We start from the raw sequence: 15,035 nt of genomic DNA, 5'->3' as shown, positions 1-15,035 counted from the left end.
GGCCTGTTTCCCAACTTCTGGTGGACCCAGTAGCCTCATGTTTTGCCCTATCCAGGCGCAAAAGTTTCCCTGGAGCCAAAGGAGGGTAAAAACGTCCTCCCCTATCCTCCCCGGAGGCTCTCTGGAAGCCAAAAACGCCCTCCCAGAGCCTCTGTGTGAGCCAAAAATCAGCTGGCCGGCTCACACATGCATGTTGCAGCTGAGCTAGGGCAACGGCTCGCATGCCAGCAGATATGGCTCCATGTGCCACCTGGGCCATAGACTCGTCATCACTGGCTTAGGTTGTTTTTCTATTGACCCTTTTTCATTAGTGTCCTGATTTCAGGCCCACCTGAAGATGATTTATTTATTTATTTATTAGATTTGTATGCCGCCCCTCTCCGAAGACTCGGGGCGGCTAACAACAATATAAAAGGACAATGTAAACAAATCTAATATTAAAAGACAATCTAAAAAACCCCAATTTAAAGAGCCACTCATACATACAAGCATACCATGTATAAATTCTATAAACCTACGGGGAAGGGAAATTTCAATTCCCCCATGCCTGACGACAGAGGTGGGTTTTAAGGAGCTTGCGAAAGGCAAGGAGGGTGGGGGCAACTCTGATATCTGGGAGGAGCTGGTTCCAGAGGGTCGGGGCTGCCACAGAGAAGTCTCTTCTGGGTCCCGCCAAACGACATTGCTTAGTCGACGGGACCCGGAGAAGACCCACTCTGTGGGACCTAACCGGTTGCTGGGATTCGTGCGGCAGAAGGCGGTCCCAGAGATATTCTGGTCCGATGCCATGAAGGGCTTTATAGGTCATAACCAAAACTTTGAATTGTGACCGGAAATTGATCGGCAACCAATGCAGACTGATTGCCTCCTGGCCAAACTTCCTCTTCTTTCCTTTGGCAGGTATATTGAGCGGTTTCGCTACGGGAAGCCCACGGATCGTAAGGAACGCTTGGCATCTACTGGCGGTTCAACTGAGTTCTGGTGGCTTAGCCACTCATTTCTCCTGGATGGAGAAAACTCTAAGAAGGAAGCATCGCTATTTTCAGGTATTTAAATCCAAAAGAAGAACAGAAATCTAGGTTCATGCATTATACTGAGTCATCGTTTGTCTTACCATGTTTTATTGGGTGCAGTGGCTGACTTCTTAACACCTGGCTACGCCAAAATAAGCAACCACATTGTGACTTTAACACGATTTATGAATTTAGAGCTTTTATCAGACCAAGGCAAAGTCTGAGTTCTCTTGTGGGAATAAAGTTGCATTAGGCACAGGGATGGCAGCAATAGATGGGAAGAAGTTTTCATTTGGAAGTTTGTAAACATGGCTGTAGGCACACATGGGCATGTTATCCTTGGACAACCTCTCCTTTCCAGTTCCCAGTTGGGAGACGTGAATTGTTGTTAGCAATTCTTAGCAAGTGTGTATAATGAACAGTCTTGTCAAGAGGACAACAAGTATTGCATTGTCTTCATCCGCTTTGTAACTATTGGGCATTGTTGTTGTTGTTTTTTAAATAAAAGTAATAGCGAAGGGATCATGAGAATGGCAGACTTGGATAATGTTCCTGGTTCCTAAATGTTTTGTGCATCCATAGCATTTCCTGCAGGTAGTCTCTTCATAGAGGTTTTGTAGACCTGTTGGAAAAGGTGTGTAGGTAATCTGGTTTGAAGGGAACTCTGCCGCTCCATGGAGATACGTCCGATGGAGATACGTCTCCATGGAGATACGTCTGATGCAAATACGCCTAAAACACGATTTGAATATTGCCCACAAGATCATATGCTGCAACGTCCTACCGGTCAATGACTACTTCAGCTTCAACCGCAATAACACAAGAGCACGCAACAGATTTAAACTTAATACGAACCGCTCCAAACTTGACTGTAAAAAATATGATTTCAACAATCGAGTTATCGAAGCGTGGAACTCATTACCAGACTCAATTGTGTCAACCCCTAACCCCCAACATTTCTCCCTTAGACTCTCCACGATTGACCTCTCCAGGTTCCTAAGAGGCCAGTAAGGGGCGTACATAAGTTCACTGGAGTGCCTTTCGTCCCCTGTCCAGTTGTCTTTCCTTTCTTTCACCTATCATATATATTCTCTTCCTTTCATATATCCTCTCCTCTAAGTTCACTTTTACCCTTATATATATTACCACATGTCTATTTTTCTTCCTATGTATTTGTGTATTGGACAAATGAATAAAAAATAAAAAAATTTAAAAAAATGTTAAGAATTTCCTAACCCATTGAAACGTCCTGTGATTTGCTTCCCCCCCCCTCTTCTTTGTATGTAAAATGTTTTGAAAAGTTATTCCTTTAGAAAGATGATTGCTTTATATAAAGCCTTCACTTTTAATGGAGACGTCTCTTTGCAGATAACAGTCAAAGTGAAGTGAGGTCGTCTCTTTTCAGTCCCATCCTGACTCAGGCTGCCTTGGTGAGTAACAAGAGACTCTCCTAGACAAGAGGCAGAAAGTAACACAACTCTGCTGGCTTCTTTCTTTTCTGTTTTCCAGCTCACGGTTAATCTTGGGCCCAGAGAGTTGAGAAAGCTGTACAGTGATACCTTGTCTTACAAACTTAATTGGTTCCGGAACGAAGTTCTTAAGGTGAAAAGTTTGTAAGACGAAACAATGTTTCCCATAGGAATCAATGGAAAAGTGATTAATGCCTGCAAGCCCAAAATTCACCCCTTTTGCCAGCCGAAGCGCCCGTTTTTGTGCTGCTGGGATTCTCCTGAGGCTCCCCTCCATGGGAAACCCCACCTCCAGACTTCTGTGTTTTTGAGATGCTGCAGAGGAATCCCAGCATCGCAAAAACAAGTGCTTCGCTGGCAACAGAAGTCCCAGCAAAGGGAGCATCAGTGAAATTGCAGCATCGCAAAAACACGGAAGTCCTCGAAACCCCACCTCTGGACCTCTGTGTTTTTGCGATGCTGTGATTTCACTGAGGCTCCCCTCGCTGGGAAACCCACCTCCCGACTTCCGTTGCCAGCGAAGCACCCGTTTTTGCCCTGCTGGGATTCCCCTGCAGCATCGCAAAAACACGGAAGTCCGGAGGTGGGGTTTGCCATGGAGGGGAGCCTCAGGGGAATCCCAGCAGTGCAAAAACGGGTGCTTCGCTGGCAACAGAAGTCCGGAGGCGGGGCATCCCAGCAGCGGCAGTGGGTTTGTAAGGTGAAAATAGTTTGTAAGAAGAGGCAAAAAAATCTTAAACCCAGGGTTTGTATCTCGAAAAGTTTGTATGACGAGGGGTTTGTAAAACGAGGTATCACTGTATTTGACAATGGGGGTCAATCCTTATCCTTTATCACGTAGCTCAGCCTACATGAATGACCTTGAGTTTCTGAGCCTTGCCTCCTTCAGACTGTGAGAATAAAAGAGGATGTGCCCATCTTTGTGGCCCTGAGCTTCTTTAAGGGCGGCCAGAATAGAACTGCAATAGATACATAGGAAGGTCATCTGATGAAACGTGGCTGCATGGGCTTTGTCAAACACATACTCAGAGTAATTATTCTGCTCTATGTAGAGAAAAATGTAGGATGTGTTACAGTGTTTCAGTAGATTTCTTGAGTTTGGTTCCCCGGTCACTTCCTTGTTTTTTTTATCAAGGACTTGTTTAGAAATTCTGAATTTCCAAAGGAGGAAAATCTTGCTTTAAAAATGTTCACGTAAAATGAGCAGCAGGCAACTTTTAATTGTTTCATTCTCAGGAGTTGTCTATTACTGAGTGAAGACCTTATCTCCCCCCCGCCCTTCTGCCTACATGAAAGTTACTTTCCATGGTCACATTGCATAAGTACTGACTTTGCCATCCTCCCCCCCTCCATAACTTACATATTTTACATTGGTGTGCATAGTCTGGAGGACAGAAGGAAAAGGGGGGACATGATTGCAACATTTAACTATGTTAAAGAGTTAAATAAGGTTCAGGAGGGAAGTGTTTTTAATAGGAAAGTGAACACAAGAACAAGGGGACACAATCTGGTTAGTTGGGGGAAAGATCAAAAGCAACGTGAGGAAATATTATTTCACTGAAAGAGTAGTAGATCCTTGGAACAAACTTCCAGCAGACGTGGTTGGTAAATCCACGGTAACTGAATTTCAACATGCCTGGGATAAACATAGATCCATCCTAAGATAAAACACAGGAAATAGTATAAGGGCAGACTAGATGGACCATGAGGTCTTTTTCTGCCGTCAGTCTTCTATGTTTCTATGTTTCTATTTTAGAAGTGTCAAAAATTCCACTCTTCTCCATTTTGCAGAATCCTGACATGTCTTCTCCCACAAATATAGCTGTATCCTGAGCTCTCCATCCTGAGTTCTCCATCTTTACACTTTTTTAAAATATACTCTTTGCAGGGAGAAATGCAAGCGGCTTCTGCATTTGACACTGAGACGGTGAACCTGCAGGAAAGAGCAGCTAGGATCCTAAGCAGAAGGTACTGGCCTGACTTATATTTTGTCCATCACCGTAGAGATTAATACCGTTTTCCAGTTCTGTTTCTCTGTTTGGGGTCTCAGAAAACTGATATCCCCCCTTTCCTTTCTAACAAGATGCCTTTCTCAATCTGTCTTCTACTTATAGCATCTCACCACTGAGTAGTTTCAGGCCTGTAAGCTCTGGAGGGTTTGATTCTACTGCTACGTCCACCAACCCCAATAGCACCCCAGACTTGCCTCAAGATACTCTACAACACCCTGCAGCACACCAAGTCAAAGGTAGGGTGAGATCTGTGATGTAGAATCCATTTTCAGCCAAAATGGTAGGGAAGGTTTGCCTATTTGCCGATGACTCTAAAGTGTGCAACAGGGTTGATATTCCTGGAGGGGTCTGTAATATGGCAAATGATTTAGCTTTACTAGATAAATGGTCAAAGCAATGGAAACTGCAGTTTAATGTTTCCAAATGTAAAATAATGCACTTGGGGTAAAGGAATCCTCAATCTGAGTATTGCATTGGCAGTTCTGTGTTAGCAAAAACTTCAGAAGAGAAGGATTTAGGGGTAGTGATTTCTGACAGTCTCAAAATGGGTGAGCAGTGTGGTCGGGTAGTAGGAAAAGCAAGTAGGATGCTTGGCTGCATAGCTAGAGGTATAACAAGCAGGAAGAGGGAGATTGTGATCCCCTTATATAGAGTGCTGGTGAGACCACATTTGGAGTATTATTGACCCACTCAGAGAGGGTCCGCAACTTGGGCGTCCTCCTCGATCCACAGCTCACATTAGAGAAACATCTTTCAGCTGTGGCGAGGGGGGCGTTTGCCCAGGTGCACCAGTTGCGGCCCTACCTGGACCGGGAGTCACTGCTCACAGTCACTCATGCCCTCATCACCTCGAGGTTCGAGTACTGTAATGCTCTCTACATGGGGCTACCTTTGAAAAGTGTTCGGAAACTTCAGATCGTGCAGAATGCAGCTGCGAGAGCAATCACGGGCTTCCCAAGGTATGCTCATGTTACACCAACACTCCACAGTCTGCATTGGTTTCCGATCAATTTCCGATCACAATTCAAAGTGTTGATTCTGACCCATAAAGCCCTTCATGGCATTGGTCCAGAATATCTCCGGGACCGCCTTCTGCCGCACGAATCCCAGCGACCGATTAGGTCCCACAGAGTTGGCCTTCTCCGGGTCCCGTCGACTAAACAATGTCGTTTGGCTGGTCCCAGGGGAAGAGCCTTCTCTGTGGCGGCCCCGACTCTCTGGAACCAGCTCCCCCCAGAGATTAGAACTGCCCCCACCCTCCTCGCCTTTCGTAAGCTCCTTAAAACCCACCTCTGCCATCAGGTATGGGGGAATTGAGTCATCCCCCCAGGGCCTATACAATTTATGTATGGTATGTTTGTGTGTATGTCTGCTTTAATAACGGGTTTTTTAAAAAATGTTTTCAAATTATTAGATTTGTCATGAATTGTTTTATTGCTGTTGTGAGCCATCCCGAGTCTACTGAGAGGGGTGACATACAAATCAAATCAAATCAAATCAAATCAAATCAAATCAAATCAAATCAAATCAAATCATAAATAAAATTTCCGGATGGTAACATCTGTACGACAATGGGACAATCCACATATAGAGGCTGTGTATTCATAATCTCGGAAGGTCATTATGAAGAGGTGGAGAATCATTTCTCTTACTTGGTTTCTTTGAACTTTGTAGAAGATGAGACTCGAGTAACCTATTGGCCCCTTTTACCTGTACAATTATATGAGGCAGTCATGAACCAGCTCTTTCGCACTGATGACTTCCAATTCATAACAATGTCTTTTCTTTTGTTTTCCAGAAAGCTTAGTTCTTCCTTATCAAACCACTCCAGTTTCTAATATAGCCCACGCTTTAAAACCAGAAGATGACATCCTATTCCAGTGGCGCCTGCGGCGGAAGATGGAGGAAGCAAGCAAAGCCGTCGCTGCCATGCCTCCTGAGGTTTGGAGGAATCTGTGTTTCCAATCAACCTGCACCTCTGGAAATGTAAGGATATGAAATCAATTAGTGGAATATGTGTAGATTTGGAACTGAGATGATGGAATGAAGAGATGATTTCTTTACAGTGACTGTTTCATGTTGACTATATGACTGTAACTTGTTGCTTATATCCTAAGATTTTTATTAATATTGCTTCTTCATTGCTTATTTGACCCCTACGACAATCATTAAGTGTTGTGCCACATGATTCTTGACAAATGCATATTTTATTTTATGTACGCTGAGAGCATATGCCCCAAGACAAATTCCTTGTGTGTCCAATCACACTTGGCCAATAAAGAATTCTATTCTACTCTATTCATTCCATTGAATTGAGATTTTGAATTGACTGCTGCAGAAGCATTTGCAAAAAAACCAAAAGTTCATAAAATACCTATTTCTGCAAATCACACACATGCATTCACCTCCACACATACTCTCCAGCCCAAGAATGTTTCATTCTCATGAATGTTTTAGCAAGCAGCCTAGGTTATGCTTTATCTGAAAGTCAGCTGCAGAATTTGTTGCATGTCAAGAAAATCGACAGGGCAAATACAGAATGCCCCATTAAGGGAAAGAACATAGTGTTATGGCTCCTGATAACTTTTGGACTGCTTTCTTTCATTTTTGTGTAACTTTGTGGCAATAGAGGCATATAAGGTATCTCTGATTTTGGTTCAAAATTAACCAGATATTTACAATAAATATTTCAAATAATGCATATATTGGTAAATGACTTCTGTATGAGTCAGTGAAAGACATACACTAGTTAAAATGGCTTACGATAATTACATCACCGTAGTATATAATTTATTTTGTAGTACGTAAAGCTCAACATCAATGTAACAGACAATAGCTGATGAAGGAATTCTTGGTTTATTGTCCCAATAGGCACTTCCTCATTTGGTGCTGGAACAGAAGGCCAGGATTGCTCTTAATTTTTTTTTTTTATTCCTCCTTGCAGATGGAAAGAGAAGTTCTAAAGTCAATTAAGCCAACTCCTCGGAGGGACACAGACCAAAAAGTGTTATCAACTTCCGAGCCCCACCTAGATATTAAATATACTCAGAGTCAGTGCCATTCTTGCTCCTGTGCGGGCATGCCAAGGGATGGAGTCACTTTTAGGCAGCCTCCTGAAATCACATCCCCCAGTAATGAGATAGTGGTAATGGGAGGCCCTGAATGCAGAGATGAACCAATTGTGAAGGATCCAACCCCACAAAAAGACCATATTCCCGATCACCTGGAATCTTCTCCTTCAAGACCTGCAAAAGCCAATGAGTCTTTGGGCCAAACAACTTCACCTCATGTTCAACAGGCAGCTCCATCTGAACAGGGAACACACCTGGAACTCAGAAGAAGACCAGGCCTATGTAGAGACAAGCAGAGTCAAGCAAAACCAATTCCAGACCCCAGACAGTCAACACGCAGCTCCACAAAGCATTCAGTTCAACGTGTACTATCAGAGGTACAAGCCCTAATCCATCCACCTGCCTGATTGTTATCAGTGTCATTAGCAACAGCAATAGTGCTTGGCTGCATAGCTAGAGGTATAACAAGCAGGAAGAGGGAGATTGTGATCCCCTTATATAGAGTGCTGGTAAGACCACATTTGGAATACTGTGTTCAGTTCTGGAGACCTCCCCTACAAAAAGATATTGACAAAATTGAACGGGTCCAAAGACGAGCTACAAGAATGGTGGAAGGTCTTAAGCATAAAACATATCAGGAAAGACTTAATGAACTCAATCTGTATAGTCTGGAGGACAGAAGGAAAAGGGGGGACATGATCGAAACATTTAAATATGTTAAAGGGTTAAATAAGGTTCAGGAGGGAAGTGTTTTTAATAGGAAAGTGAACACAAGAACAAGGGGACACAATCTGAAGTTAGTTGGGAGAAAGATCAAAAGCAACGTGAGAAAATATTATTTCACTGAAAGAGTAGTAGATGCTTGGAACAAACTTCCAGCAGACGTGGTTGGTAAATCCACAGTAACTGAATTTAAACATGCCTGGGATAAACATATATCCATTGTAATATAAAATACAGGAAATAGTATAAGGGCAGACTAGATAGACCATGAGGTCTTTTTCTGTCGTCAATCTTCTATGTTTCTATGATTTATATACAGCCCCATAATGCTTCATAGTACTCTCTGTGTGGTTTACAATGTCAGCCTATTGCCCCCAACAATCTGGGTCCTCATTTTACCGACCTCAGAAGGATGGAAGGCTGAGTTAACCTTGAGCCAGCTAGGATCAAACTCCTGGCTGTGGACAGAGTCTGCCTGCAATACTGCATGGTAACCACTGCGCCACCTAAATAGAACTGTAGTGCTTCAGATTCAAAATACATTTTGGACTGTACAGGTCTTCATGATGCGCTGCATATACGTGTCTTCGTAGAATCATCAGGATTGCCAACTGAATAATACTCAATTGTAAAGATCCCGTGTCATTGGATTTTCTTTTGAGAACCGTGATTTAAGATTAAAAGGAGCCGGGGTGGCGCAGCAGGTAGAGTGCTGTACTGCGGGCCACTGAAGTTGACTGTAGATCTGAAGGTCAGCGGTTCAAATCTCATCACCGGCTCAAGGTTGACTCAACCTTCCATCCTTCCGAGGTGGGTAAAATGAGGACCCGGATTGTGGGGGCAACATGCTGGCTCTGTTAAAAAGTGCTATTTATTTATTTATTTATTTATTTATTCATTCATTCATTCATTCAATTTTTATGCTGCCCTTCTCCTTAAATTCAGGGCGGCTTACAACATGTTAGCAATAGCACTTTTTAACAGAGCCAGCCTATTGCCCCCACAATCCGGGTCCTCACTATTACTATTACTATTACTATTGTTAACATGTTGTAAGCCGCCCTGAGTCTAAGGAGAAGGGCGGCATAAAAATTGAATGAATGAATGAATGAATGAATGAATGAATGAATAAATAAATAAATAAAGTAAGTAAGTTCCAAGGAAGGAAATTATTGCCCCTCTTCTCTAATCTTGGGGCCTTACATTCATTAGATTGGCCAGTGTGCAACACAAGCCCACTGGGCTCATCTAGTTGGTCTCTTGGCCTGATCCCACAGAAATACTGTTGTTTACCTTTGAGGTGCAGGATTCGTAAGGTTGGCGTTAGCCTCTTGGGTCTACTTCCCTACTAAGAACAGAAGGCAGTTTGAACGGCTTTTTCCCCCCCTGTCTTGTCCAGGTAGTTGCTGAAAGGCTCTTCTCCCCACCTGACTCTCCGGCGTTGCCTCGGGACAAACCAAAGAGAAGCTCAAGGACTTTGGGTCCAGAGGAGGCTCTTCCAAAGAACGTTGTCACTCCCTCCCATCCCCAACTCCTGAACATGGCTGCTCAACTGCTGGAGCAGGCTGAAGGTGTAGTAGAACCCAGAAGGTGTAGTAGAACCCAGAAGGTGTAGTAGAACCCAGAAGGTGTAGAACCCAGAAATAGAAGGTGTAGGTACAGGACAGGTGGCTTGAATATCATGGGGGTCTTCGTCACAGCAGCAATTTTGGGAAGGGTGGGGGATTACACTGCATTTTGCTGAGCATTCCTATGTGCAAAGTTATTTATTTATTTATTTTATTTTATTTTATTTGTATGCCGCCCCTCTCCAGAGACTCGGGGCGGCTAACAGCAACAATAAACAGTGTACAATAGTAATCTAATACTAAAAACAATTAAAAACCCATTAATATAAAAACCAGACATACATACATACATGCTATGCATAGAATTGTAAAGGCCTAGGGGGAAAGAGGATCTCAATTCCCCCATGCCTGACGGCAGAGATGGGTTTTAAGTAGCTTACGAAAGGCAAGGAGGGTGGGGGCAACTCTAAACTCTGGGGGGAGTTGGTTCCAGAGGGCCGAGGCCGCCACAGAGAAGGCTCTTCCCCTGGGTCCCGCCAAGCAACATTGTTTAGTTGATGGGACCCGGAGAAGATCCACTCTGTGGGACCTAACTGGTCATTGGGATTCGTGCGGCAGAAGGCGGTCTCTGAGATAATCTGGTCCGGTGCCATGAAGGGCTTTATAGGTCATAACCAACACTTTGAATTGTGATCGGAAACTGATTGGCAACCAATGCAGACTGCGGAGTGTTGGTGTAACATGGGCATATTTGGGGAAGCCCATGATTGCTCTCGCAGCTGCATTCTGCACGATCTGAAGTTTCCGAACATTTTTCAAAGGTAGCCCCATATAGAGAGCGTTACAGTAGTTGAGCCTCGAGGTGATGAGGGCATGAGTGACTGTTAGTGACTATTCTTCCCACATGGGAGTTTTTCCATGAACTGGGACGTGGGTCAAGATTGTGTTTCCTTTTTGGTTGTTCCTGGGCGTGTGGGTAGAGTGTGATCCCTCTGGAGTGCTTCTCTTGGGCAAAGGGTGCATTTAATTTGAACTCCACAACTTAAGTTAATCATACTTGGAAAGAAATAAGGATCTAGTTGGAGAGGACGAACGCATGAGGCATGATACAAACAGTGTCAGGTTCTATAGCTGTAGCATGTAAGTTTTATTTCACTGGTATAGTCTGGAGGACAGAAGGAAAAGGGGGGACAGGATCGAAACATTTAAATATGTTAAAGGGTTAAATAAGGTTCAGTAGGGAAGTGTTTTTAAATAGGAAAGTGAACACAAGAACAAGGGGACACAATCTGAAGTTAGTTGGGGGAAAGATCAAAAGCAATGTGAGAAAATATTATTTGACTGAAAGAGTAGTAGATGCTTGGAACAAACTTCCAGCAGACGTGGTTGGTAAATCCACAGTAACTGAATTTAAACATGCCTGGGATAAACATATATCCATTGTAAGATAAAAATACAGGAAATAGTATAAGGGCAGACTAGATGGACCATGAGGTCTTTTTCTGCCGCCAGTCTTCCATGTTTATATGTTTCTATGGTTTTCTGTGCATCTGACGGCCTTATTAGTTCGCATAGCCCTGATCCAAGTAGGAAGCAGTTGAAAGCTCCAATCGTAGCGGCTGGATGCTGCTCCATGGTTATTTTAATAGGAACCCTTTGGGCATGTGTCATTCCCTTGCTATCCAGCACAGATGGGAACAGAGCCAAAGGCACCGGTCAAGTTCAATTAAGAGGCAGAAAGGTTTGTGAGATCTGGACAGTGGGAGGGGGAGGAGGGGGAGAAGGAAGTCAAAACGAAGGCCGCAGCAGCTGAAGAGTTCTGTGTTTGAGGGTGAAAAAGAGATCTTAAGAAATTAGGCTTAAAGAATACAATGGAGTCCTAGAATAGAATAGAATAGAATAGAATAGAATTTTTATTGGCCAAGTGTGGTTGGACACACAAGGAATTTGTCTTGGTGCATATGCTCTCAGCGTACATAAAATAAAATATACTTTTTGTCAAGAATCATGTGGTACAACACTTAATGATTGTCATAGGGGTCAAATAAGCAATGAGGAAGCAATATTAATAAAAATCTTAGGATATAAGCAACAAGTTACAGTCATACAGTCAACATGGGAGGAAATGGGTGAAAGGAATGATGAGAAAAACTAGTAGAATAGAAGTGCAGATTTAATAGAAAGTCTGACAGTGTTGAGGGAATTATTTGTTTAGTAGAGGCGTTCGGGAAAAAACCTGTTCTTGTGTCTAGTTGTCTTGGTGTGCAATGCTCTGTAGCGACGTTTTGAGGGTAGGAGTTGGAACAATTTGTGTCCAAGATGTGAGGGGTCAGTAAATATTTTCCCCGCCCTCTTTTTGACTCGTGCAGTATACAGGTCCTCAATGGAAGGCAGGTTGGCAGCAATTGTTTTTTCTGCAGTTCTGATTATCCTCTGAAGTCTGTGTCGGTCCTGTTGGGTTGCAGCACCAAACCAGACAGTTATAGAGGTGCAGATGACAGACTCAGTGATTCCTCTGTAGAACTGTATCAGCAGCTCCTTGGGCAGTTTGAGAAGAGAAGAGAAATATGGCTTGATTTTAATGGGGACAATTAGTGGTGGAATTTAAAAGAATTGACTTGAGTTAAAATAAAAGAGATTTTTGAATAACGGAGATGCTATTTTTCTTTTGTGTAGACTCAGATGGCTTAGAATTTGAAGATGACCCTCTGTTACAAGTGTTGAGAGGTCAGAGGGAATCACTACGGAACAAGCTTCGGTAAGTAGCCATCCTTCACCAAATGCATTCATTCATTTATTAAATTGAATCTGCCTCTCCTTAGTTTGATGAGACCCTCTTGTAACACACAGTAATCATTATCCATTCCTCTCTAGTGCTTTTCTGGGTATAGACAGGAAGGTGTGCATTTAGTTGTGAAAAAGCTGCAAGAAGCATCTTGACTGCGTGTTTTTTGGTGTTTTAAGATTCAAGTTCCTAGGCCTTCTGTATAAAATAGAAAGCACGTGCTGACTGCCAGAGTACAGTATTTAAAAATTCAGAGTTTTAATTGCTATCTTATTTTTAAAATGTTCAGTAAAGTTTGTCATCTTGCTTGTTCTGGAAAAACACAACAATTTTTTGCAAAGCATGTAAATTTGTCTAATGCACATGCATCTCTTGCTTAAACGTTTTGGTTTTTCTCTAGAACAACGTTTCCCAACCTTGTTAACTTGAAGATATCTGCCATCAGGCATGGGGGAATTGAAACATCTCCCCCTTGCCCATGTAGTTTTGGTCTATGATTGATTGTGTGCTTGTTTTTTATATATATTGGGGTTGCTTTTATGGACTTTTTAACTTAAAACTGTAAATTAGATTGCTAAATATTAGATTTGTTACTATGTACTGTTTTTGCCATTGTTGTGAGCCGCCCCGAGTCTGCGGAGAGGGGTGGCATATAAATCCAATAAATCTAATCTAATCTAATCTAATATCTGGACTTCAACTCCCAGAATTCCCCAGCCAGCATTCGCTGGCTGGGGAATTCTGGGAGTTGAAGTCCAAATATCTTCAAGTTGCCAAGCTTGGTCTAGAACAGGGGTCCCCAAACTTTTTACACAGGGGGCCAGTTCATTGTCCCTTGAACTGTTGTAGGGCCGGACTATTAAAAAAAACTACGAACAAATCCCTATGCACACTGCACATACCTTATTTTAAAGTAAAAAACAAAATGGGAACATACTATTTAGAGGGGGGGAGGAAGAAATCTGAAATTCATATATGTTTATGTTTTGTTTTTAATTTTCTTTTGTTAACATCTGATTGGCGATACAAGGTTTTCTTGGTTTATAGAAAAATGTATAAAGAAAGAAGGAAGCACTTTGGCATAATGATTAATAAGTTAGAAATATAATTGGTGTACTTTTTGAAGGAACTTTAAGGAGAGAATTTAATTAAAAGAAAAGTATGTACCTGTGCTCCTGTCACTCACCCGCGGGTTGGAAAAATGGCCTCAGCGGGCCGCATGCGGCCCACGGGCCGTAGTTTGGGGACAGCTGGTCTAGAACATAGGGTGGGAATCCTCATTGCTTTCTTGTGGGTGCAGTTGCGTTGCTTCCTCCTTTTCAACCGTGGTTCCATTCACGATCTATCGTATTCTGCTAGCCATTGTTTTCCACCGTTAACTCAGGTTTCATGTTTTATGTTGCTCTGGTGCCCTCTGGCCCCGAAAGTGGCATGCATTCATGTTTCATTTTCTTGCAGAGCTGTGGATTTCCAAATCACTCATCTGGAAAGCAACTCCTTTGACCAGGGCACCTCTCACTGATGACCACCTCCTGTGCTCTCTTTGTTAAACCCTGGGTGCCTTAAGGTCCCTCCCTCAAGACATTGCTCGAGTCCAGCATTATCAGGCACTTCAGGATGAATTCAGTCCAAGGGTATTGAAGGTGCTTTTTGTTTATTTTTTAAATTAACTCTAGTGGTTTTCAATGTCTGCCTGCCCTTAGCAGGCCAGCATTTATTTTCCTAGAAGATATGTGGGATTGCAGAATAGCCAAGTGATGATAACATAGGGATGCCTCCACTTTATATTCGGTGTGCTGTTTCCATGGTTTCGGTGTATATTTCACATTGCATTTAAAATAAACGTGTATTTTTGGATCCAAACAAATTGTGATAATTTTCAGTCTACTCCATCCATGCGTCTAATAAAAAATGCATGAATGTAGTCCCAACTCATTTGTCTTGAAGAAACAGGAATGAATATTTCCTTGTGCAAAGAACAAAGGGAACCTTTTAGGGAATGGGAAAAAGAGTATTTAGTTTGGAACAGAAAAGAAGGCTAAAGATCTCACCCTCCAGCCCAAGTTAGAAACATAGAAACATAGAAGACTGACGGCAGAAAAAGACCTCATGGTCCATCTGGTCTGCCCTTATACTATTTCCTATATTTTATCTTACGATGGATATATGTTTATCCCAGGCATTCAGTTACTGTGGATTTACCAACCACGTCTGCTGGAAGTTTGTTCCAAGGATCTACTACTCTTTCAGTCAAATAATATTTTCTCACGTTGCTTTTGATCTTTCCCTCAACTAACTTCAGATTGTGTCCCCTTGTTCTTGTGTTCACTTTCCTATTAAAAACACTTCCCTCCTGAACCTTATTTAACCCTTTAACGTATTTAAATGTTTCGA

General features: G+C 42.6%; 1 protein-coding gene across 1 annotated transcript in view; it reads left to right on the top strand.

Moving 5' to 3' along the window:
- The window catches only part of LOC139155777 (proline and serine-rich protein 3-like), a 31,795-nt gene extending 17,287 nt beyond the window's left edge, over window positions 1–14,508 (top strand). The window contains exons 5-13 of the mRNA XM_070731044.1: window positions 901–1,046; window positions 2,382–2,443; window positions 4,371–4,450; window positions 4,597–4,730; window positions 6,293–6,480; window positions 7,439–7,942; window positions 9,688–9,859; window positions 12,533–12,614; window positions 14,100–14,508. Of these exons, the coding sequence (XP_070587145.1) occupies window positions 901–1,046; window positions 2,382–2,443; window positions 4,371–4,450; window positions 4,597–4,730; window positions 6,293–6,480; window positions 7,439–7,942; window positions 9,688–9,859; window positions 12,533–12,614; window positions 14,100–14,163 (1,432 nt within the window). The 3' untranslated portion in view covers window positions 14,164–14,508. The remainder of the gene's footprint in view (window positions 1–900; window positions 1,047–2,381; window positions 2,444–4,370; window positions 4,451–4,596; window positions 4,731–6,292; window positions 6,481–7,438; window positions 7,943–9,687; window positions 9,860–12,532; window positions 12,615–14,099) is intronic.
- The last annotated feature ends 527 nt before the right edge of the window (window positions 14,509–15,035 follow it).

This window comes from Erythrolamprus reginae, unplaced genomic scaffold, assembly GCF_031021105.1.
Source record: "Erythrolamprus reginae isolate rEryReg1 unplaced genomic scaffold, rEryReg1.hap1 H_54, whole genome shotgun sequence".
Lineage (NCBI taxonomy): Eukaryota > Metazoa > Chordata > Lepidosauria > Squamata > Dipsadidae > Erythrolamprus > Erythrolamprus reginae.
Note: the sequence above shows the minus strand (reverse complement) of the source record. Positions and strands in the feature narration are given on the sequence as shown.